Source organism: Vigna unguiculata, chromosome 3 (assembly GCF_037176805.1).
Source record: "Vigna unguiculata cultivar grain cowpea cultivar isolate G323 ecotype 2 chromosome 3, ASM3717680v1, whole genome shotgun sequence".
NCBI lineage: Eukaryota > Viridiplantae > Streptophyta > Magnoliopsida > Fabales > Fabaceae > Vigna > Vigna unguiculata.
Genome location: NC_140794.1, coordinates 37,222,670 through 37,248,024, shown reverse-complemented (window position 1 = coordinate 37,248,024; position 25,355 = coordinate 37,222,670). Strand labels below are relative to the sequence as shown.

The 25,355-nt window shown below is 31.5% G+C and overlaps 2 protein-coding genes across 2 annotated transcripts; one reads left to right on the top strand and one right to left on the bottom strand.

Moving 5' to 3' along the window:
• Nucleotides 1–8,162: 8,162 nt before the first annotated feature.
• On the bottom strand, nt 8,163–12,125 carry LOC114176969 (uncharacterized). The gene is made up of 10 exons (XM_028062171.2): nt 11,971–12,125; nt 11,069–11,590; nt 10,788–10,871; nt 10,589–10,693; nt 10,090–10,222; nt 9,814–9,976; nt 9,523–9,651; nt 8,936–9,130; nt 8,707–8,829; nt 8,163–8,622 (listed from the first exon to the last, which is right to left on the bottom strand). The coding sequence occupies exons 2-10, from the start codon at nt 11,358–11,360 to the stop codon at nt 8,509–8,511; spliced, it is 1,338 nt and encodes a 445-aa protein (XP_027917972.1). The 5' UTR covers nt 11,361–11,590; nt 11,971–12,125; the 3' UTR covers nt 8,163–8,508.
• A 7,631-nt stretch (nt 12,126–19,756) lies between these two features.
• On the top strand, nt 19,757–25,312 carry LOC114178520 (putative protein S-acyltransferase 22). The gene is made up of 9 exons (XM_085671134.1): nt 19,757–20,121; nt 20,195–20,308; nt 21,633–22,031; nt 22,232–22,300; nt 22,380–22,451; nt 23,125–23,253; nt 23,402–23,482; nt 23,782–23,970; nt 24,374–25,312. The coding sequence occupies exons 1-9, from the start codon at nt 20,080–20,082 to the stop codon at nt 25,142–25,144; spliced, it is 1,866 nt and encodes a 621-aa protein (XP_085527260.1). The 5' UTR covers nt 19,757–20,079; the 3' UTR covers nt 25,145–25,312.
• Nucleotides 25,313–25,355: the final 43 nt, after the last annotated feature.

Sequence of the window (25,355 nt, the reverse complement as noted above, 5' to 3'; positions counted from 1 at the left end):
AATATTATAAAAAACAAAATAAAATTTAAATTTAAAAATATTATCTACGAAAATAAAGTTCGTATGTAACAATTATGTATATATATATATATATATATATATATATATTAATTAAAAATAATATGTTATCTACATTCAATATTTCGTAGATAACATATTTTTGCACCTATTAGGCTTAGGTTTTATTTGTACTCTACTTACACATCTTCACGACGTTCTCTTATCTCCCTTTCCACCTTCTTTGTCACCTTCACTGCCTTCTCTAATCACCTTTGACACCTTCTCCAATGGACATCGTGAATCCAATCGTTGGCAAACCTATCGTTGTCCAGCCCTCATGCCAACACATCGTTGAACCCTAGCATCGTCAAACCCTTGCTCGATAGAAGAATTCTCGCTGAATCCCTCATCCCCAAGGTATTATCTATAAAACCTAACTCCAATTTCACACAAAATCTTTTTCTTCCCTTCGTTCTCAGCCGAACTATTGCTTTTGCGAACCAGAGCTCGTTGTCGTGCCCAACAGCACTCGCCTGTCGCGCTCCGCTCTGCTGACTCGTTGTCCTGCGTCGCACTCCTCCGCTGACTCATGCTCCTCTATCTTGCTCTTCCGCTAACTCGGTACTTCGCTATCTCATTTTCCTCTATCTTTGTATGGAAGAGTATTTGTTGCACTAGTGAAGGGATTCTTAATTGAGTTCAAACCTTTTTAGACGTTTTTTCTATTGGAGAAGTTATTGTTGAGTTTTGCGTGTGCTTTGTTTTGGAAGAAGAAAATAACTTCTACATGAACATTCGTCAATTTAACAATCATTTTTTTACATTGGGATGACACAAGCTGATATATTCAATCGACGATATATTGGTTGGAATACAAGTGTTGTGCAGGTTCTGGAAAAATGTTTTCCTAAGGTATTCATTTTCCCAACACTTTTTTAATACAAAAATCTCCCCTTGTGTCATTGTATTTAGAAAATTGCTTTAATATGATTAAAAGATTATTATGATCTTTAATAATGCTAAATTTACAATAATGAAGTGGATGCTATGGGCCCTTGTTCACTACGTGGAACATCTCAATATTTTGCCATGAATGCTATGGATAAGAGTGTTATGCTCAATCGTAACAAGGTTCTATTATGATATGAATTCTATGATTAACATAAGTTTTCGTTTAGCTTCTCGTTTCTAACTTCTGGATCTATTTACCATGTCCTACCGACATGTTTTATGTAAAAGTAAACATTATTGTATTGGCTTTGTTTTCTTTTCCTTTTGGCATCTAACTTCTATTATGTGAATAAGGATTTCTCAGCATCGAAATACTAATTGTAATTGTGTAAATATTATAGCAGCATTTACCCCTGCTGTTGTAATAGATTGACCTTTATAAACTTTCCACAGGTGCATAGAGCTTGCGCAGAGAGAGAAATTCTTGACAAGCTGGACCACCTTTTTCTACCTGCATTATATGCTTTGTTGTAGGTTAGAAACTTGAATAGTACTTTTACATAAGTAGCATATTGATTATTTTTTATCAACTATCATAAGTTAAAATATGTCATATCAACCTTTTACCATGGGATCCTTGTTTAAGGGATAGTAATTTAACGAATTACATTGTCTTAACCTGAATTAATTTCTTCATTTCCTGTTACATCTAATCATGAATTGCAGAGTATTAAGGATATTCACGTGATTATGTTTACTTGATTAACTTGCACACCAAAACACACGTTTGTTTGATAACTGATTATTGTCCCGGAGGAGAATTATTCATGCTTCTTGACCAGCAACCAACTAAGGTTCTAAAGGAAGACGTTGTAAGGTATACTATACTACTTCATACTGAATTTATAAAAATACATATGGGGCGCTATTAAAGATTCTTTTAAGATGATGGAATGAAGAAAATGAGAAAGAATTTTGATCAAAATTATTTTTACATGTTTCTTTTAGATTTTATGCAACTGAGGTAGTGATTGCAATGGAGTATCTTCACTGCCAAGGTAGACTCTTATTCGCCTTATATACATGTATATTGTATATAGCATCATGATATATAACCATTATTGTCTTCTTTTTTTAAACTGTCTTTCATAATTACATGGATGAGCTTATCTTACTGCAGTATTATTATTTTTCATTTCATTACATCAAGTGTCATGGAGTGACTTACTGAAATTTCTTTCCATGAAAGAAATCTTGCGAGTTAAATAAGACACTTGCTCATTAGAACAAAGTTTAACATGACATTGTTTGGTTAGTATTAATAGGGATAATATATCGAGATTTGAAGCCTGAAAATGTGTTAATCCAAAGCAGTGGGCATGTGTCCCTAACTGACTTTGATTTGTCATGTTTAACTTCTAGTAAGCCACAAGTATATCAAAGACAAGGACTTTATAATGTAGCTTTGATTAGAAACAATATTTATGTTTAATTTCATGTATCTGAAACAATTTTATATAATGTCTCTTTTTTCATATAACTTAAAAGTCATGTCATGTAAATAATGATGTAATTAAGCATTAAGAAAGAGACATGTAACCTATAGAGAATCATTCATGATCTTTCAATGACCCAAAACTTTATACCAATCATATTTAAAATATATTTTTGCATGTATTTTAATATAGAAAAAAAAAACACTGCAACTGCTACAATATTATATTAGATAGTAAGATTGCATATACTTTTAAACTCATATCTAAACGGTTTATTGTTAACAAGTTTAAAGTTTAATAAGCTTTACTTAAGGAGATGTTATAATATATTAAAATTTCAAACACTACTGTGTTTATATCTTAATAGTAATCTGGAATATGTTGGATTATCTTTTAGGATTAGTTTCGATATTTTCTAATATTTCAAGATTTACTTCTTGTATTGGTATAAATAAAGGTTATGCAGAAGGCTTCCTATTTATTATGGTGAATAAAGCTGGTATACTCTTGAACTTTATTATGGTGAGTAAAATTTTTTTCATTTTGTTATATTTATGTATTTGAATTCAACCTTTGCATATCGTTAGGTGTTGTAATTTTTATCATTGTCACAGCTTCAGTATTTTTTATTGTGAATGCACTTGGAATTATATATGTATAATTATAGTGTTGAATTTCTTAATTATAGATAGTGTTAATAAAAAATTATGGCCCATTAAGGTTTGAATCAATGATCACTTGAGTTATAGACAAATGCTCTACCACTAAGCCAAAGAGTATGAATTGTTAATAAATACACTAGTTTCTATATATACTCTAGAATTTGTTTTATATATATATATATATATATATATATATATATATATATATATATATATGTATATATGTATATATATTTAAGTTACCTACGAAAAAATTTGTATGTAAGTTATCTAGGAAAACTTTCGTATGTAACTTATATACGAAGATTTTCGTAGGTAACTTATCTACGAAGATTTTTGTAGATAATTTACATACGAAAATTTTTGTAGGTAACTAAAGTTCTTTCTTACGACTACCTTCGTAGATAATTTTCATAGATAAAATTACCTACGAATGCACATTTCGTAGATAAAATTACCTACCGGCTAAATACCTACGAAATCTGTTTCGTAGATAATTCGTAAACAATATCAAGTTACCTACGAAAATTGTCCATTATCTATGAATTTTGAGCGTAAATAATAAGCATATTTCTTGTATTGAGAGAACGAACCAGAGCACAATTAGTTTCGTTGTAGGAGTTTAGGGTTTCAATGGTTTTGTTGTCGAAACAAAGACAAAAGAGTAGAAGTTAGGGTGCACTTATTATGTCGGTTAAAATTAAAACTCACATAATAAATAACTTATTGGTTCTATATTGAATAGACATAGTAAGTATTTACCATGTTAGTTTCAATTTTAACTAACATAATAAATTTGGCTATTATTACAACAATGTCATCGCTTCCTTTTTTTATGATAAGTGTGTTGCACCTGACAAAACAAGCTTTAGTGTTTTACACTAGTAAGCATTTTCTATGTCAGTTAAAATTAAAAATAACATAGTAAGTGACTTATTATGACAAAGTGAATTACATCAATCATAATAAGTTTCACATTTATTACAAAAATATTATTGCACCACTTTTTATGATAGGTGGATTACACCCGTCAATCATTGTTTTACATTTTTTCAATAGTATGTCGCAAAAATTTGTATCCCACCAAATTAGAAAATTAATGTAATATATAAATTATTTGATTCAATTTTCATAAATTTTTTGTTTTAAAAAAATTAAAAATAAAAAGTTGAAGAAATAATACACAAAAAGTTAGTGTAGTTGGACATAACTTCAGTGTAATATTTTTTTTTCTATGACGTTGTGCTCTCCATCTGATTTAAAAATAAATTGAGAGTCATCTTATGCAATGACGTCTTTAGGTGTGTAGGCTTCGCAATGAATTCGTGCTCCCCATCATGACTTCTGATTTAAAAAAAAAAATTGAAATTCATCCCATGCTAAGACAACTTCAAGTGTGCAAGCTTTTTAATTGAAGTCGTGCAACTCATGCACAACATCTTAATTTTAAAAATAAAATTGAATCCCGTCCTCAACAAATATGACTTCACCATATTAAGATAATCAAAGTTGTGCTCACGATGATTTTATTGGATCATATTTTCTAAACTAAAGTCTTCTTTTTGTTGCATGACTTTTGTAGAAGTTCAAAAATCAATGTGAAGTCCTGTGCATGAAAAACACCATATTACGTGAATTCATTCCTTGTATGCTCAACTTACCCATAACCCATAAAAGTTTTAGAATCTTTTTTTATTCTAGTAAAATTGGTGTAAAATTACACCATTTTGGTAAAAAAAATGGGGAAAGGAAATACAAAGATCAATGTATTATAATTTGTGAATGATACAATCTTCCATAAGGAGGTTATAATGCATAATGTTTCGATGATTGAAAAAATGCCAAGGAGTTTTGAATTAGCATTAGGCATTAAGGTGAACTTTTCTAGAATCATATATGGTGTTATAGGGGCCGACAACTAAAGAATAAAGTTGGTGGATAAAATGTTGATTTATATAATTAATTCGACCTCATTTGTTTACCTTAGAAAGGAGACAATGTTGAACTCAATCATCCTAAAGATAAAAAAAAAAATTGTCCCTATAGAAGAACAAACAACTAGCCTTTAGTAGAAGAGTGTGTTTAAATAATTTTGTTATGCTTCTTTACCTACCCCTCCCCCACCCACCCACATACACTCACTCAATCACTCACCTACTCACATTCTAGCTTATAATTATAAAAGATTTGTTTCTCATTATCATGATCTCTATTATGAAAAAAATTCTAAATTATAAAAATAAGAAACATAATGAATTTGATTCAATATCATTTTGTGAATGGATTAAACCTACAAAAATTTATAAAATAAAAAATAATATTATAAATAATTGATCAATGCAAAAATACTACATATAAATATTATTAAAAAGGGATAAATTGATTAGTCCAAAATTATAAGAACAATTATTATTTTACATACTAAATTTTTGTTATGTTTGGATACCTTACTCTATGTTCTTATATTTTGAATTATTGTTTAGTTTTGAAAGTTGCTATGAGGAAATAGGATTGTAAGTAAGTCAAATTATTTATATGTTTTACAGAACCTTAGGATAAATGATCTGAATGCGAAGATGATATGATGACAATATATTGAGTTTTATGCAAGATTGTGTTTTTTTGAACTTATTTTTGGTAGGAACAAGGCAATAAAGGAAACAATAAAGGAGAGAAAAATAGACACAGAGAATTTAACGTGGTTGCGTACAATGTGTATGCCTACGTCCACGACTACACTAGGAAGTATGTTTATTTCTGGTGTATCTCAAAGCTTTACACAAAGTCTCTTATATAGTAAAATAGAGAACCACATCTCACAATTCTAAGCGATGTGGGACTAAATCAAGCACCATAATACTAACAATTCTCCCACTTGGGGTTTGATTTATATTACCACCTAGTGTAGTGCCTTCATCATCAATTTTCTTGAAGGCCAGTTGAGGCAATGTAAAACCTCAACTTATGACAGTCTTGGTCAACATATCAGCTGGATTCTCTGCACTGGAATCTTCAACAAAATCAAATCTCCATCGTTTATCAAGTTTATGATAAAATGATACTTCAATTCAATGTGTTTGCATCTGGAATGAGGAATTGGATTTTTAGCAAGACAAATGGCATTTTGATTGTCACTAAATAATGGAGATTCATCTTGCCATTTCCCTAATTCTTTTAGAAGATTCTTCAACCATATAATCTCTTTTGCTGCTTCTGAGATAACTACATATTTAGCTTCAGTGGTTGAAAGGGAGACTCTACCTTCAAGTTTGGACTTCCAATTGATAGTTGTACCACCTAACGTAAAAATGTAACCTGTTGTGCTCTTTTTACTATCCAAATCACCTCCCAAAGAATAAAGGAGAGAAAAATAGACACAAAGAATTTAATGTGGTTTAGCGTACAATGTGTATGTCTACGTCCATGACTACACTAGGAAGTATGTTTATTTCTGGTGTATCACAAAGCTTTACACAGAGTCTCTTATATAGTAAAATAGATAACCACATCTCACAATTCTAAGCGATGTGGGACTAAATCAAGCACCATAATACTAACAATTTTTTATGTTTAAGTTTGAAATGAGATTTGTTTAATTTAAATGAATACAATTTGTTGTGTTATTATTTTTTTCAGTAATTAGATTAGTGCATTTGAGACAAACTAGTTTAATATGTGGTTATTTGAAGCAAAATATTCAATTGTTAGATTGAGCTTGACATACAAAATATTCAATGACTAAGGTTGCATTGAAATGAGTAAAGCATGATATGTGAAGAAGTTGTGATTTAGATTAATCATTTGAATTGTTTAGAAGTTGTATTGTTAAAATGTTTTTGAAAATATCTTTGAAAATTTATTTGATTCTACTACTAAGATTGATTTTTCTAATCTTTTCTCTCAAAGGAAAATAGAGTTGAAAATCAACCTTTTTCAATTCTATTTTCCCTTGAGAGAAAGACTTTTTGCTCAAGCAAAGTTAACACTACAAGTCAACCTATGTTTCTATCCAAAGTTTACTCAAACAAAGAAAACATTTTCGCTCAAACTAAAAAAAATGGATTTTTTTTCTTTCTTCCCTTTTCTTTTTCTTGTATCTTTAATCAATTATATTTGAATGTTTATTATAAATGTAAAATGAACATTAGTTTGAATATTGATTTGAGATTTTGTTCAAAAGAGTTATCATGTATGAAAATAATTATTGCAATGATAAAACATATATGAATTTGTAGTCACATATTTGGAATATGTGAATGATTGTTTTACTTGTATATTAAGTACACTGACACCTATGTTTTAAGAGAGATCTTCTTTACTTCATTAAAATAGACTAAGGTGAGAAGTTGAGAATTTTTGCACACTGACATATGTAGATGTGTAGCTTGAGTATTGAATCAAATGTTAGTATCTGATATAATATATTTAATATGAGTCTTTCAAAATGTGTCCGTTGATAATTAAAATGTATCTTTGTGTATATTTTTTTGTTTCTTACATTACAAATTTGTTTTAATAATTTACTTTGGCATGTGTGTTGTTTATATTATTAACTACTATGTGTCTTTTATGTATAAGGGATGATATAGATACAAGTAAAAGAATGTGTGAAAGAGAATATTTTCTTTTACTCCCATTATATAAATATTACAAGATCTGTACCTTCTTTGGTAGATTTATGATATAGTACATAGTTTAATCAAATACAAACTATTTAAAAAAAATTATTTTCTATATTGATTTTAACAAATGTAATACTTTTACATCGCTTATGCAAAAAGATCCCCAGTTGTCAGATAAATTTATTTGTAAATTAAAAATAAAATTAAACAACCTAAGTAAGAAAAATTATAATAAAATATGAACTAATTTCAACTTACGAAAAACATCTGATTTTATTTTGTCGAAGTGTTTCCAGATATACTTATCGAAACATTCTCTTACTCAGACATTTCCATAGATATGGCAAAGCCCTTAATTTTTTCCCCCAGTCTACATCTACGATGTGATCATGCTAAAGGGTGAAGAAAACAATTTCGATAAATCACACAACTGATAAAGAATCAATGCTTTCTATTCAGCAACTCCTCCTCTGGCAACCACAAATTTGCATGTCCTCGGGGAGCCTCATTTTGAGCATCACCATGAACAATCCTTAGAATCTATGATCTATGGGATATCAAAGGTGCAAGAAAGACATAGATTCAGGACTTGAATACACTAAAAGAAAACAAAAATCTTGCATGTGAGAGAAAGCACAGATTCTCTTCTTTTGCCTCCATTGTTAAGTAGATTCAGCACCCAATTCTTACAAAACAGCACTCAGTCTTGTCTTTTCTTTTCCCCCTTTGATGATCATGAGGATCTTACCCCAATTTGCCACCTGATGCCTACATGAATTAGTTATCATCAAGAGCTACAATGGTAGGAATTTGACCATGGTTAACAAAATCAATTTTATTCAGCCGTAAGCAGCATAAGACTTGCTCTGGCAGTTCCTCCTGCTTCTGTGCCTGTCATTCATACAATAACTGATGAATCAAAGAACTGAGTCTTTTATCTGTCTAAGAGAGTGAACAGTTAAGACCATATTATACCTGGATAGTTAAGCCTAAATTAAGTACAACATTTTTTGTACGGTCTCGAAGTGAATCAAGTGCTTTCCTTGATATAAAGCTAAAGCGATGTATATCCAAGTCAATCTCAAAGTAGTTATGTCCCTGCAATGAAGAATTGAAGACACATAATTTAACAGCTGAAATACAAGGACATAAAGGTTTATTGTATTGCATGATAATTAAATTTAAAGACAAAAATTTGTGTAACCTTAAAGAAACTATGTTGAGGGCGTGAAAGCACTGGCTTTCCATTGTAGGAATGAATAAGCTTTTTCTCTGCAGAATTTAGCTCAAGGTCCTCTGGATTAACTACCCCAGCCAAAATTTTTAGCCTTTCACCAAAGGGAACCAAGTTTTCCTTTGCAAAGCCTTTCACCTTTTCCATCTCTTCATCTATTAGTCTCTGTGAAAACAATACTGTTAACAAACTGAAAAAAGTAAAGTAGCCAAGTGGGAGCCGCTGCAGCAAAACTATGTAGACATTCTATACTACTACTACTAAAACCAAGAATTTATAGAACGTTGATAACTGGGTTATATATCATGAGGGTAATCAACCACTGGAAACAAAGTCTAATACTCTAAATCAGGGATCATTTGATGGTAGGGAAAGAACTATTTAATATGATACAATCCAATGAAATGTTGAAATTCTATAGTCCAGGAAGCAAATTAAGAAAGCTGTGAACGGTTAAAGATTTTTTTTACTTGAAAATTCCTTTTAGAGGAAAATTACTGTAAGCATACAGATTTGGGATTCAAAAGATGCAATTATTAACGAGAAGAAATAAATACCTTGATGCTCTCCTGAAAGTGTGGAGAAGTATCTGTATCAAAATTCTCAGACAATTTAAAATATAATACAAGGCTCAAGCCTTCGCCATCAGCATCACCAAGGAACACTCTAGCAGGATATGTTGGCAACTGAGACAAAAAGAAAAGGAACATAATTGAGCTATGTAGCATTCTTGTACGTTGTTCAAACAGAAACACAATGTGTCAATATCCACAAAACCTAGTTAAGGTGAAGTTATCAGTTGATTGAGTTCAGAAGGAGCAATATGTGGTTTGAGATGGAGAGTGAACCTGTATATTAACAATTAGAAGGGAAGGCACGTTCTCATGTTCTTTTAGAGGCGGAAGATCAAGATGCTTAGCAATGTGATTTATCTTCCGGGGACAGGCAAATAAATCAACACCTATTGGTTCATAAGGGCTAAAACCTGGAGCAGGACACTTCTGCTTATCTCTGTATAAAAGAAGTTAACAGTATCAAGCTAAACCAAAAGGAAATCAAATGATTAATGGATATAGATTGCATAACATAAAAAAAAGATTGACCGATAAAATTTGCTGACATGCCTGAAATAATTCTCTCCACGGAGGCTGAAAACTGAAGGTGAAACCACGGACCAGGAACCAGGGCATGGCTTCTCTTGAGCTGTATGTAGAATCTGAAGCCCAGCTCTTGGACGATACAATCTCTCGGATGCACCTGCCCATTCACTCATTTATTGTTATTATAAGTCCTCTAGGTCTAGATACATAGATAGCTTATATCATCATATTTTTTTAATATTTTAGTGCTTTGACCAGACCAAATAATAGCTAAGAAAAGACAATTGTTCAGTTGAATTAAATACAGATTACATTGTCATGGTTGAACAAGGAAAGCTCCAAAGCTTTAAGACAATAATTATTATATGTTTTAAGATTTTCAAGAAATAAAGATCTGAATAGTGAAATATTCCCGACAACCACTAAAAGTTTCATCAAAGGATTTCTTATTCACAGAAAGCATGGAATCTGCCTGTTGCTGTTTTCTTTGTACATACACAGAATGCATTCTTATTGTTACTACCTTTAATGGAGCTTTCATTACATCCTGAATCTGCAAAGTATGATTCATCTTCAAGCTGAGCGTTCGGGGCACTTCCCAAAGCATTACTAACAAAGGGAAAACAATCTGTTGGCCACAAAGAAAGAAAAAGAGAAATTTCATGAGCATAACAAAGTAACAATGATAAATTAGTGACAAATTCATGATATAAATGCATCACCTCCGAGTACACTAATGAAATCGTCATCGGATTCAGACTCTATAATGCTAACTGAATCAAACCAGGCATCCTCATTGTTTTTTCCTGCAAAATATAATAGATCATCATTACTATCAAAGTAATCTATGTCCACCACACAAATCCAATTCCATCAGAACATCTTCAAAACTTCTCCAAGAGCAAAATAGAATCATAAATCGCACCAAAACAATATACTACAAGTCTCATATCTCTTAACTGCTTTCATTCCAAGGAGGGAGGGAGGGAGAGAAAAAACATACCATTGAGATGTTTTTTGCTATGACTTTGATAAAAGTTTTTGTTAGAAACATCAGATTTGAGGCAAGTGGCTGGAGCACCCTTCTCAAAGTCCATAGAGTCAGAAAAAGGAAAGTCTCCCACACGGCTTCCAGCATTGCTAGGCCTTCTCACAGGCAAGGCAGCGGGTGAAGTGGAAACATTTCCCTTGCGTTTCCTAAAATGTTTCTTTTCTCTTTTATGGATATTGTTCCTCTTCCTGTTTGGATTGGAGGCACAGCCTCCGATGACTCTTTGTACAAATCCCCCAATCATTGTTGTCAACTTATAATGAATTCAGGCCCAGTGATAGATCGATGAATTTATTAGTGCATGAACTGGATGGACGATGCACAAATAGATCGTTTCTCACCCCTAATCTGCTAGATATATATATATATATATATATATATATATATATATATATATATATAATGCACCTACTTCTATATTTGACATGGACCTCGATCCATGGTAAAACAGTGATCACCTTCTTTTGATAAAACCTGAAGAATGAATATAGAGTTGAAAATATACTATTCATTAATAAGTTCCTGAAGGAGAGAAAACAAAAATCCAGAGTTAATCAGTGTCAACAATTTTAGACCAAACTTCATTGTGCGTGCTATTACTCAGCCCAGTTTGATTCCTTCAGACTTTTTTATTCAATGTGTTTTCTCTAAAATAATTTCACGCCACTTAGCTATCATTGAAAATATAAGGCGAAAATAATAGAAAGATTGCACTGGGAAGGCATGCATGCATGAAGGAATTGAGTAGGATCACAGGGTTGAAACAGAAACACAGAGAACGTAACAGAGAAGGGTCATGATCGTTATTTGTGATTCATAAAAAAAATGTGAGATAGAGAGATAAAAAAGGAAACCTGAGAGGGAGAAAGTTTAAAAAGCACGAAAGAGGAATCGCCGTTCCTGGGAGGAACTTGGATTCCTCGGCAGTTCTTCCTTCTCCTGTCTCAGAATCAGAAGGAAGGAACCAAAACACAAACAAAAGCGAAACAAAGAGATTCCCAAAATAAAGAGACAAAAATAAAATTTCAGAACTCATACCCACATAGTTCCTTTGTTTTCGGATCCTGAAATGTTTGTAGTCTTTATTCCTCTCCTTCTAAATCTCTTCATTTCATCTAAATTAGATAAATAAAATTAAAATAAAATAAAAACCATAAACTGAGAATGAAAAGTTTATGGATCAATCAAAGCTCTACATCCAAAGTCTTTACTATATAGAGAGAATAGAAACATTAATTTTTTGCGAGTATTATTTCTTATATAATGATTTTTTTTCTCTAGGTAAAAGTTAGACCGAATAATTTAACAAATTTCAATTACTTCCATAAAAATAAACAAAGTGGGATTAATAATGCATTTGGACCACTATTATTATTATATCGGATAAGGAAAAATATTGATGATAAAAAAATCTTTATAAAGTTATAATGAAAATCTTAATAGGTTATGACAAAAATATTTTGGTAAAAAGTAATAATGCCGTCACATAATTTTTAATGAAAAAGTAATGATAATATGTCTAAAAATTCAATTAATAACATCATATGAAAACACCATAAATTTAAAGTTCAAAATATAAAATATCAATAAATCATAAAATAAATGTATTAAGTTTCTTTCTAATCATCAGATTCTTCTTTAATTACAATATAATTGTCTTCAATGTTATCCTCAAATGGTGCATATCCTTCTTCATCTTCCCCTTCTGAGAGACTCTTGTCAAAGTTAAGTAATCTTTCAAACTCGGAATTAAAGTTATCACACAATTCATTTTGAACTTGAATTTGAGTCTTCTCATTAACCTTCTTGGTTTGTGTTCGAGTTAGAGTTGCACTTGGACCTTTCTTAGAAACATGGGAAAATCCAATTACAATATCACTACTTGATGGTTGCTTTCTTTTATTAGTTTCTTATCTCCGTGTATAAACTACTGGTTTTTCGATACCTGAAGCTTCATAACAGGTTCCCGATTAAGAGTGGGATCATCATAAAAAATCAACTAATTACCCCTTCTTCATTATCGTTATCATCATCAACTTCTCCCATTAACCACTCATTATATTCATTAATGTCATTCAATAGAATAGGGTCTATTTCATCTCTAATATCGTATCTTTTGAGCAAGTTGTTGATTATACTTTATGTAAACCAAATCATGCAATCTTTTGTGATCCAGCCTATTCCTTTTCTTTGAATGAATCTTTTCATTATGAATAAGTAATATGTGAATTAATTTCTTTCTACACTTTACAAATATGATAATAATAATAATAATAATGAAATGATTAATGTCTCATTACTTGCTAAAAAACACTCCAATTTCACTCACATCCCGATGAACTACATGTCAAACTTAAAATCTTGATTGCTAGCTTTTGTAAATTGGGAGTTGCATGCCTATAATTCTTCCACCATTGAGTTACATAGTCATAAAATTAACTTAGAATGTAAGCATTATATCTTAGCACAATTTAAAAAGTGTTTAAGTGTCTAACCTAGGGTTGTGGTCTTCCTTGATTCTTTGGAAAAATCATCACCAAAGAGCCCATTTGCACTCTTATAAAGAGACAACTCAATTAAATTTTTTGTTGCACATCTTTACTTGGCACCAACCTCTTGCTGCAATCATATAATCCATTTGTAACTTCCAAATAATATTCCATATCTGGGTTGGAATAAAAGAACTTTGGGTTCAAAAAGTGACCAACAGCATATAAGGGACGATGAAGTTAACATGTCCATCAGTTATCAATGATTGTAAAATTGTATTTACTTTCATCGCTCTTGAATGACTTCATTATTATTTCTTGGCTTTCTCCAACTCTTTATATATATATATATATATATATATATATATATATGTATGTATGTATGTATACATAATTATATATATATATATATATATATGTATGTATGTATACATAATTATATATATATATATATATGTATATGTATGTACATAATCATATATATATATATATATATACATATATATATATATATAATTATGTATACATACATACATATACACACATATATATATGTATGTATGTATATGTGTATGTATGTATACATATATATATATATATATATGTATACATACATACACATATACATACATACATATATATATGTGTGTATATGTATGTATATATGTATGTATATATGTATATATATATATATATATATATATATATATATAACCTACAGCTGTTTTTCTTTCCCCATCCACTAGACGAAGCACATGAATAAGAGGAGTCATGACTTTGAAAGTAAATACTACTTGATTCCAAATTGAAGACATAAGAAAAAATTGTATAGCCTTCTTCCCCTTGACTTCCTTAGATAGCTTGTTATTGTTCCATTCATCAAAAATGAACATCTTTCTCAAATTTCCCTTCTCTTGATGCAACATTTTGTAATGATAAATAAGAGGTAGAAAATTGTGTAACAACATGTCTTAGTAATTCCCACTTATTTGTAAATTGTCTTAACAAACTCAAGGTACTAGAATGGCTATAGATAATGCCAACAAGACTAACTCCTCTTTGAATTGTCTTCTTTATCAAAGGAAATTTTCCAATGTCCTCAAGCATCAAATCTATGCAATGGGCAACACAAGGAGTCTTATAGAGATGGGTTATTTTCTCTTCTAAAACTTACCAGCCAATAAATAATTCATTATCTGTTATAACTTGAACAACATTTTCTTCTCCAATTTCTTCCACAAAGGAATCAAGCATCTCGAATAGTTTTTCTCCTGTCTTCACAAAGTTTGAATCATCAATGGACTTGACAAACATTGTTCCTGTAGGGGAGCTCACCAAAAAGTTAATCAAACATTGTTGCTTTTAGTTAGTCCATGCATATGACATAATAGAACAACCATGTTTGCTCCATTACAATTTATGATCTTGCAACAACTTCTCAATGTACTACCTTCCTTGTTGAGAAGTGGAACGCTGATTTCATGATAACTAGGAGTGGGTAAATTGGGTCCATAAGCACCTATGGCATCAATCATATCTTGAAAACTTTTCAACCTCACAAGGTTGAATGACAAGCCTGCTTGGTACCAAAATCAAGCAATATATTGATGAACCAAGGTCTTTAAATTCCTGTCACATGCCTCTTTGATGTTAGTTTGCCTTAGTTTTTCCTTTTTTCTCTTATATATTGTAGCAATTGGATTTCTATAAAACATATCAATTGGTTCTTTTCTTCCACCACCATTTCTCCCTTTTATCATTGCTAGCCGTGGAAATTTCAACTTCATCTTCACTCTCATGGTTATCATTGGCTACACTATATCCAAGATTGACGAAGGAGTTGTATGTTCTTTCCCTATATAATTTTCAAAGTTGTTCTCTCACATTTTTCAGAGTCTTGGCGCAAGCAGTGACATTGCCCTTCTTTGCCATTAGATGTTCTTTTTCTCTAGTAAATCCTCCTTTCATAACTTTCCCACAATAATTGCAAACAGTTGTATTTAAATTTGATTCATCCATTAAATGGCAGTGTTTCCAACTCAGGTCACTTCTATGAGATATTCTTGAAGTATCATGATCATTGGCCATTATTGTTGCCGGAAAATAGGTATATTTTTTGGAAAATAATTATAGTGAAAGTAGAGAAGTAGAAAAAAAAAACATACTTGGCAATGACCAATGGCGATGGTAGCCGGTGGCAGCTGTTGGCGATGGTAGCCGGTGGCAGCTGTTGGCGATGGTAGCTAGTGGCAGTAGTGGTTGGCATTAACTGCAGTACCGTGGTGAAAGAATAACGTGCTTTGCTATTTTGGGTTAAAGAAAAGTAAGAAAATTTTCAAGTAAAAAGTTTTACTACTATGGCTGCAGTAACTTAGGTGAAATAATAAAATAGGATAAAAGAATGAGAGTGAATGGTGAGAAATTTGCACAAGTTTGTTTAAAGAAATATTTTAATGGGCCAGGCCAAATTTGTTAAACATTGGAAGAAGTATCAATTTACGGTTTCAAGTTATCTTCTTCCTCCCACAATGTCGTCGCTACCATTCTTGACAATTTTTCTCTTCTCTTCTGTTCACGATCATGGTTTTTGTTTTTGAGTTCAATTTTTTCACCACAACTACTACATCATCGCCACCCACCATGCCAAAAGTGGCCATCATAGGCCGCCATGAAAAAACTAATTCGCCTCTGCCTTGTTGTGACAGAAAGCTGGGAAACTTAATAACACTAATTTGTAGATAAACATATGAATTAGAAATTAAAAATATTTTTTTAGATAATGTATAATATAACTTATTCTCATACATAATTCTACCGTTAATGGATCTCTTTAAGTCATTCACTAGTATTTTTTTCTTTAAATATTTTGTCATGTCAAATTAACTATGATTTTCAATATTTTTTCATTGTTACTGTGATTTACAACTCTAATACCACTCTGTTGATATTTCATAGGTGTAAAATTGTGAATACAAAATTTACATCCAGTAAAATATAATTTGGGAATTAAATTGGTCTCTATTTTAGTTTTTTTTTTCAATCTGTTTGATTATATTTTGTAGTATATTCAAAAAAATTTAAGTATCACATTTGAAAGACATTTTAAATATTGAAAAGACCATGTTAAAGCGAATACAAATCCATATCATGATTTGGTTATGAATGCCCTTTATGTTAGACGAAATCCAAATATGCAAGAGGTGGGAAATGATCTAAATTCATCTGCTAAGAAAATTTTAAATTATTAAAGAATGTTGATGAACCTTCATGGGATGGTTGTAAGAAGCATACAACAACAATAACAAAACTCTTAAACTTGAAGACAATGTTTAACATGAATGTTAGTTGTTATGATCAAATGATTTCTATGATCAAAAGCATGCTTCTAGATTAGAAAGGTTGCCTGAAAATTTGTATAGGGAAAAGAGAATGGTGAATGAATTGGGATTTAGTATGAAAAGATAAATACCTGTCCTAATCATTGTATGCTACATTACAAAGAAAATAGTGACAAAAATGTTTGTTTGGTGTGTAAAGAACCACGAGTTTAACCCAAGACTACAACAAAAAACAAGGATGTGTCTTACTCGGTGTTAAGATATTTCCCCATTATTCCAAGACTTCAACACCTCTTTATGTGTGTTGATACTTCAAAATATATGCGATGCCATGCAGATGGAGTACGTCAACATAAATTAATGATGTCGCATCTAGTTGATGCAAAGTATTGGAAAAAATTTAAAGTAACTCATCCTACATTTGCTTTGGATCCACAAAATGTTAGGCTTGGACTTTTGCATATATGGTTATAATCCATTTTGTAATTCAAGTAGCTCATAGTCATGTTGGCCGGGTTTTTTAGCACCTTACAATCTTCTTCCAAGCATGTGTATGAATATATGGCATTGGATAAAAATAGGTGGGGAAAATAGCAAAGGTAGAGTCTATGGCATTGGTCACAGTTTGGATATTAGGATTATTTCACATGTTTCATCTGAAGGTCCCTCTTCCCAAAATCCAAATCAAACAAATGAAGAAATCACTACATTAGCTATACAAATATCTAATTTGCAAGAGCAAGTAAAATCACAATTGCAAACATAGACTGATATGCAAGCATTAATGCAAGCACAAACAAAAATGCAAGCAGTTATGCAACAACAAATATAGTCTCTTAAGAGAAAATTATTGTCTACTTTAAGGAAACAAGAATGAAGATGTGTCTCAATGAATCCAAAACTTTATTTCTATTTTTTGTGTTGATACATTACTTTTTGTTGATATATTCTAATGCACTTGTGTCCTAAAATCATGATATACTTTGATCATTGCAAGATTGATTGTCTACTTTCCTTTTTCAATATGTATTCCAAATATTAGAGTTGTTTAGACACTCTTGTGAATAATTTATTTTCTATTTCCGTTTTCCTTATGGGCACAAGTTTATGGACTTGATCTATCATGGAGAGTGAATAACTATGAAGTAATTGCAATTAACAAAATAATATTTGTGAGGGATTAATAGAATTGCGACAAATTAGTTATAAATTAACAAGAACTGAATTGCGACAAATTAGTTATTGATTAACAAAAAAAAATGCAACAAATATTAGCCATGAATTAGCCAGAACCAAGTTGAAATAAATTAACTACAAATTAGCGAGAACAAAATTGTGACTAATTAGCTACGAATTAACGAGAGCACAATTGTGACAAATTAACTACAGATTATCAAAAATAAAATTACGATAAATTAGCTACATATTAGCGAGAACAAAGTTATACAAACTATTATAAATTCTAAGCTTTCTCACTTTATTTAGTAAAAGATTAAAGACAAATTAACTCTAAAATAACAAAAATTATATATATATATATATATATATATATATGAATTTATCTACAAAACATTTTCTAACAATTTAATAATTAATTTATAACAAAAATTGTTAACGAGAAATTACTTAATAAATTTTCGAAAATTAATATGGAACTTTTTTTAGTATATGATTTTATTTATTTGTCTTAATCATTGTTGTGGATATACATTACGATTTGAAGATCTAAATTAATTAATATATGATTTTAAAAGTTACTTTATTACTTTAATGGATTTTGGTACAAATTTCATAGCTAAATGATGAGGTATATACGAAAAAGTTTGTTGCAAAAAGTATGAAACTTAACTACTGTCAAATCGAATATTTACGTCTTTAGATTTAGTATTTTAGGTCTTATAAACTTAATATTTAAGTCTTACGAAAAGTCTTAAATAAAGCACCCTACTGTCATATAGTCATAGTTTTAAATTCAAGAATTGAATATTGCATCAAATCATAATTCTGAAGAAAAAACAAAATATTCATTTATGACAATTAATTTATGAAAATAATATATATATATATATATATATATATATATATATATATATATATATATATTCGTAACTATTTAATAACTATATTACATATATATGATTATTTTTCATAACTTTTTTTTTATGCATATATTATATTTTTATCAATAAGAATTTTTACTTTTTAAATTTTGGAACCACTTTTGAAAATATATTTTTTATATGCTTAGTAATATTTTTTTTATTTTAATGAATTAAAAATTTAATTTTTATTTTTCATTATTATAAAATAAAAAAATGATACATATACGTGGGGCTGCATGAATTTTCACTAATATATAGGTTATATATGATGAGAACGAATTAAAATAAAATAAAATAAAATCTTAAACGTTTATTAAGGAGATTTTCTTAGTGCCCTGTGAGACATGATTTTGCCAATTCAAAAAGATAAACGCAGTTAGCAGCAGTGGTGGTGGCAGGTAGCGCCAGAAACCAAAAAGCAAAAAGTAAAAAGGGTGGGTAAAGTATTTTCATAATCACATCAAGTAAAAAGTTTCTCTAACCAAAATATTTGTATAATTAGAGATCATAACACTAAGATTTTAAAGGAAATAAATTTTATCTACAAAGAGCCAGAAGAAAATAATTTAATTTTTATTTTAACTTAGAACACCTAACTTTGTTCTAACTCGCTGAGCTGTAAAAGAGCTTTTTGCAACCAATAAACAAACCACACACCAAAATCCAAACAAGACCATACCTTTAGTCCAGTTTTTCCTCACTAAAACATTCTTTGAAACCAGACAAAGACAAAAGAAAAAGCTTCCTCTGGACACACTTCACACCCACCACCATTATCCTCATTCAATTCTCTCTCTCATTCACATCTCTTTCCATTCGCTTCAACCTCCTTTTCTTTGTCCTTCATAAAAACTCTCTCATTTTTCATTCCTTTCTTCCTTAAAAAACGTGAAAAAGTTGGCACAAAAACAAAAATAACTGTCCCTTGTTGTTGTTCTTCTTCTTCTAGTGTTCTCTGTGTTCTGTGTTGTTCTTTTTGATCTTTCAGTTCTTCCTACTCAGAAGTTTTGAGTTCAACTTCAAAGTAAACAACTATGAGGAAACATGGATGGCAGTTACCTTACCACCCTCTTCAGGTACTTGCGAAATTTGATTCCTTTTCTACAAAGTTTTTCTCTTTGTTATTCATCGTGGAAAATATTTCTGAAGGTGGTGGCTTGTGCTGTGTTTTTATCTCTGGGCTTTGCCTTCTACGTGTTCTTCGCTCCTTTTGTTGGAAATAAGACGTATCAGTATATTGTTATTGGCCTTTACTCACCGCTGGTAACTCATCTTCCTATATCTCTGCCTTTTTTGATATATAATATTCTCATTTTCTGCTTTCTAAGTTGGTTTGTGAAACGAGTGAGATCTGTGACTTTTCTTTTCTCTCGGATTCTTGTGTCTGGTTTCTTTTGTAAATCTGAATTCTATTCAAGTTTTCTGGTTGCTTTTTATTATATGATCTTCCTCTCTGTTAAGATTGTCGTGTATAGTTCAGTGAAGGGTTCTATGGAGCAGTCTCTCTACATGATAAGTCTATTTCCCTTGTACATTTTTCACATCCATTTTAAGAACACGCGGAGTTATGACAAATAGCCATCACGAGACATCTGTGAACTACATTTCAAGGATTTTTTTTTTTAATTCTTTGGATTATTTATTAAGTTAAACTTTGTTTAACCTGAAGTGATTTGTATTTGAATCACTTCTTACTCATTCTTCATTTGACCCCTACGTGTAATATATTTTTGTTTTGGTTTTTCTCCCTATATGTGCCACATATTCTTAATTGATATTTAATATATTATTAATTTGATCCCTAGTTGCAAGGGGGCATATTAAAATATGCTACATGTGTAAGGACCATGAGACTGTCTTAGATGGGATATATATATATATATATATATATATATATATATATATATATATATATATATATATATATAAGGGGTAATGTTGACAGGGACCAAAACAGTGACACTTTTCTTTTTTCTTAAATTTCCTCTTAGAACTATATTTGTGGTTCTATTTTCTTGCTCCTAAAACATGATCGAAGCTAGTTTGAAATTTCATAATTTAGTGAGTAGAGATTTTATTTTAACATAGGGCATGCTTTTCAACATATAAGTAAATTCTAATTATAAGATCACACACATACATGTGTTCTATTCACCTAAAAATATGAACTGCATGATGATATCATATAATAATTCTATTGTTATGAGAATTGTGTGTTTAATAGAAAGTTATAGGTGTTGAAGTATAAAAAACTTACACTTTAAGAGTGAGTGAAATCCTTACCTATATATCTGCAGTTATTTTGCTGATAATTGCCTTGTGTAGATCTTCGTTTATGTCAACTAAATCCTATGTCAAAACGAGACACCGTAGTGGAACAACAGAAAACTCCATACACTATTCAATACTTTAGTTTTATGTACTCACAAACAATTCTCCAGAGCACAATATTATCAAGTTTTAGAACTATCTATGTATGCAGATATGCATTCTATATTCTCTTATGTTCACCCCATTTGTGAGCTATTTACTATGTGATTTCCCTATGAAAGACATCATAGTATGGTGATATTTCCTCTCTTGCCAGATTACTAGTGTCTTTGGACTGTACATTTGGTGTGCAGCATCAGATCCAGCAGATCCAGGGGTTTTTAAGTCGAAAAAGTATCTCAAAATCCCAGAAAGTAAAAAGCTTGCTGAAGTTAAGAATTCTAAATTAGGTGAAGAATCAACTTCGTCAATGCATGAAGCATATACATCAACAGCTGGAGTTAATTATGTGGAAAAGGAGGGATTGGGAACAAAAGGGGTTTCAAAAAATGCTTCGAATTCAGCGGAGAAGAGTACATCATCATGTTCATCCTGTGTATTCTTGGTTTCTTCTCCTTGTGCTTATATCTGCAGCTGCTCAAGTTTAACCGAGAAATCTTCAGACAAACAAATAAGTGAAGATGGTATGTTCTATTGCAGTTTGTGTGAAGTTGAGGTGCGTAGAAGATTTTTGAACTAGAAATGTGTTATCCCTTTAAAATTACTGTTGGACTTTATTCCTTAATATGACATGTGGGGGTGAAAGAATGCCTTGACATTTGTGCATGGAGAACTTCATAATTACCTTCTGTTACAAAATCATGCTTACTCTGCAATTCTTAGATGGTATGTCACTGAAGAATAACATTGATGTAGGTTTTCAAGTACAGCAAGCACTGTAGAGTTTGTGACAAGTGTGTAGATCACTTTGATCATCATTGCCGAGTATGAGTATATATCTTACTATTTCTTTAGTTATCACTCGAGTTATGTTCTGAAGGACTGTTGCTACCTTGGTTTGCAGTGGCTTAACAACTGTATAGGGAAGAAAAACTACTGCCAATTTTTTGCGCTCATGGTTGCTGCTATGCTCTTGGTAAGCAATATTGTCCATCTTAATCCATTAAAATCACTAAAAGAGGATCTTAAAGTGATTTTAATGGATGAAAGTTTGTTTTAATTGATTGAAAAAGAGTGTTAACCAATTAAATCGTGATTTTAATCAATTAAATTATTCTTCTTTGTACTTCCAGCAACTTGAAGAACATTATAATAGATTAAAATTGTTTCTAATCCGTTTAACACTTTTTTCTGCATTTAACCTTTAACAAGACAGCTCAGAATGAAATTTTTCTTTCACAATCTATGCCTGATCAAAGGCAAAAGAAACATTTACACAAGATTAAACACGAAAATTACAACTCAAAACACAGAGATCAAACAACCAAACTACATCAAAATCACCAAATCTTCAACCTTTTGTATCAACACTCCTACGTAATTGGAAAATATAATTCTGATTGAATCATCAGTGTTTGGAAGTCAACCTCTATTGCCAAAAAAAATCTTTCAACTTTTTTACCTTGTCTCCGTATAAAGAGTCAACTATTTCTGTTTGAACCATCCCAAACCTGTCTTAATAACTTTTGCAACATGCCATAACCTATAGAGCATCACAAGTATGGATTTGTATTTCCTAGTCATTTTCATTTTGACTAACTAATGACAGGTCTATACATGATTTTTGCACATTGGGATTGAGATTGCAGTTTATTCTTCAATGGTTGACTGGGATACTAGTGCTTATCTTCTGTTTTGTCAAGAGGAAGCAATTTTCTGTGGATATATCCTCCAAGTTAGGAACCAGTTTCTCTTTGGTTCCCTTTGTTCTTGTGGTGGTGAGCATTCTCCCTCTCCCTCTTATGTGATTACTATATTTCTCTCGTAATGGTTATATATTCTTCTGATAAACTGACTTATTTGATAAAATTCTTTGAGACTATTTCCTGATGCAGCTATTCTTATTTTCACTTGTGAAATTTTCAGTCCATCTGCACCATTCTTGCAATGATTGCTACCTTACCAGTTGTTCAGCTTTTCTTCTTTCATATCCTCCTCATTAAAAAGGTAAGTTTGGCTGCTGTTTGGTATGTTGATTGTTCGTTTAACCTTTGTCACATAACTTTTTCTGTTTAAACCGGCCATGTGTAGTGGTTGATGGTTTAGCCTACATACTTCTTGTACATGCAACAATTGACAAGACTCATCTTTTAGTTCCTAGTAGGTGATAAAACATTTTCCTCGGTGGAAGATGCATGTTTATGTCTTAATTCTCAGACAATGACAATATTAGTTTTACTGCTAAACATTATCAATCTATGTTCCTCAATCTGAAGTGTTAATAGTTAGTTTGCTATGTGATTCAGGGACTCAGCACGTATGATTACATCATAGCTATGAGGGAGCAGGATCAGGAGCAGCAAGGTAACGGAGGTCAGCAAAGTCCACAAATGTCAACTGTTAGCTCATTTACTGGATTGAGTAGTGCAAGCTCCTTCACTAATTTACACCGAGGTGCGTGGTGCACACCGCCACGCCTCTTACTTGAAGATCAGGTAACATTTTTTCAATTTAGACTTGCTTTATATCTATGTTCCTTGTTTCTGTTTTCTTATGCTTGGATGCTTTTCTGCTTAAAATGCCTTTAGGTATTACCATCCCTGCAAAAGACTCTTGCATTTGAATGGTTTTCATATCTCGTGTATATCCAAAGAAAATTTATTGTTATGGAAAACATGACACATATCAAGAGTAGCTTCTTGGATGGTTTTTGATATTGTGCAGATCATGTACAACATGGACTAACCTTTCACCAACTGGAAAACTAAATTTATGAACTGTTAAGCTTGATCATTTAGTCGTTTCTAGATTGTTACTAATATTTTCATTTCTGTTCTTTCTTTCGTTTGCTGACGTTTTCATTTTTTCCTTCTCTTTTTGGGGTGTCATCGGTTGTAGTTTGATGTGGTGCCCCCAGACACAGGTTCTGTTAGTTCACTGGGAAAGAAGACAGTGAGAGAAGATCCGTTAAAGAAAAAGAATCCCGGAACAGTAAAAATTAGTCCTTGGGCATTGGCACGCTTAAATGCAGAAGAAATTTCCAAGGCTGCTGCAGAAGCAAGAAGAAAGTCCAAAGTTCTGCAGCCTGTAACAAGACAGGAACCAGAAAGCAGTTTTGGTAGCAGTGGCCGAAAAATGCTTCCCAGAATGGAGAACAATAAGAAGCGAGCTGGTAAGCGGGTTCATCTTCTTGCCGACATGTCTATGGAATCTCTGACAAAAGATTCTGTCAATAATGTCGAAAAAGGTTTGAGTGGCATATCTAGATTTGCCCCTCTACCGTTTGAAGGACGCAGAGGATTTCAGACAAGTAAAGCGATTTCGAGCCTAGCGGGGGGGATGGTTCCTTCATCACCTGAAAGCAGTTTAGACTCTCCTGATATTCGGCCTTTTGGGGTGTTCGCTTCGGGTGTTGAAAAAGCAAGACAAGTTGCAGGGCCTTCAGCCGCTGATGCTGCTGCAACTCTGAAGGAAATCCCTGTGTCAAGTTCAACTAGTGATGGATATGAGGCTTCTGGTGGGGAAGACAGTGATCGCGTTGTTCCTAGTAGGATTGTTCAGAGATCTACAAATTGGAGTAATGTTCTTTTCAGAGCTCATATGGATGAAAGTGCCATTAAAATGCCTGAATCTTCATCCGGTGTTGTTGGTCACAGTAGAAAATTGTGACCCCTTTTTGTTTTGTTAGTCACATCCAGTTTCATTCTTTGACGTGTGAGCAATAGGTTCTTAAACATTTAAGATTGTACTCGCAAATTTTGAACCTTTTAATCATGTGGGAACCAATGTACAAAGTTTCATGTTGATTATAACTGATCAGTTGTAGCTGTTGGTTAAGTGCGGTCGGTCTGTGTAGAATGCCCTGCTATTTTTATCATGA

Excerpts from the sequence above, each read along its gene's own strand:
- LOC114176969 (XM_028062171.2), bottom strand. The coding sequence starts at position 11,360 with ATGATTGGGGGATTTGTACAAAGAGTCATCGGAGGCTGTGCCTCCAAT. Across the intron at positions 10,223-10,588 it reads TAATGAAAGCTCCATTAAAG|GTGCATCCGAGAGATTGTAT; the intron begins GTAGTAACAATA and ends GTGAATGGGCAG. Across the intron at positions 8,830-8,935 it reads CTCAACATAGTTTCTTTAAG|GGACATAACTACTTTGAGAT; the intron begins GTTACACAAATT and ends TCTTCATTGCAG.
- LOC114178520 (XM_085671134.1), top strand. The coding sequence starts at position 20,080 with ATGAGGAAACATGGATGGCAGTTACCTTACCACCCTCTTCAG. Across the intron at positions 23,254-23,401 it reads TTCCCTTTGTTCTTGTGGTG|TCCATCTGCACCATTCTTGC; the intron begins GTGAGCATTCTC and ends TGAAATTTTCAG. Across the intron at positions 23,483-23,781 it reads ATATCCTCCTCATTAAAAAG|GGACTCAGCACGTATGATTA; the intron begins GTAAGTTTGGCT and ends TATGTGATTCAG.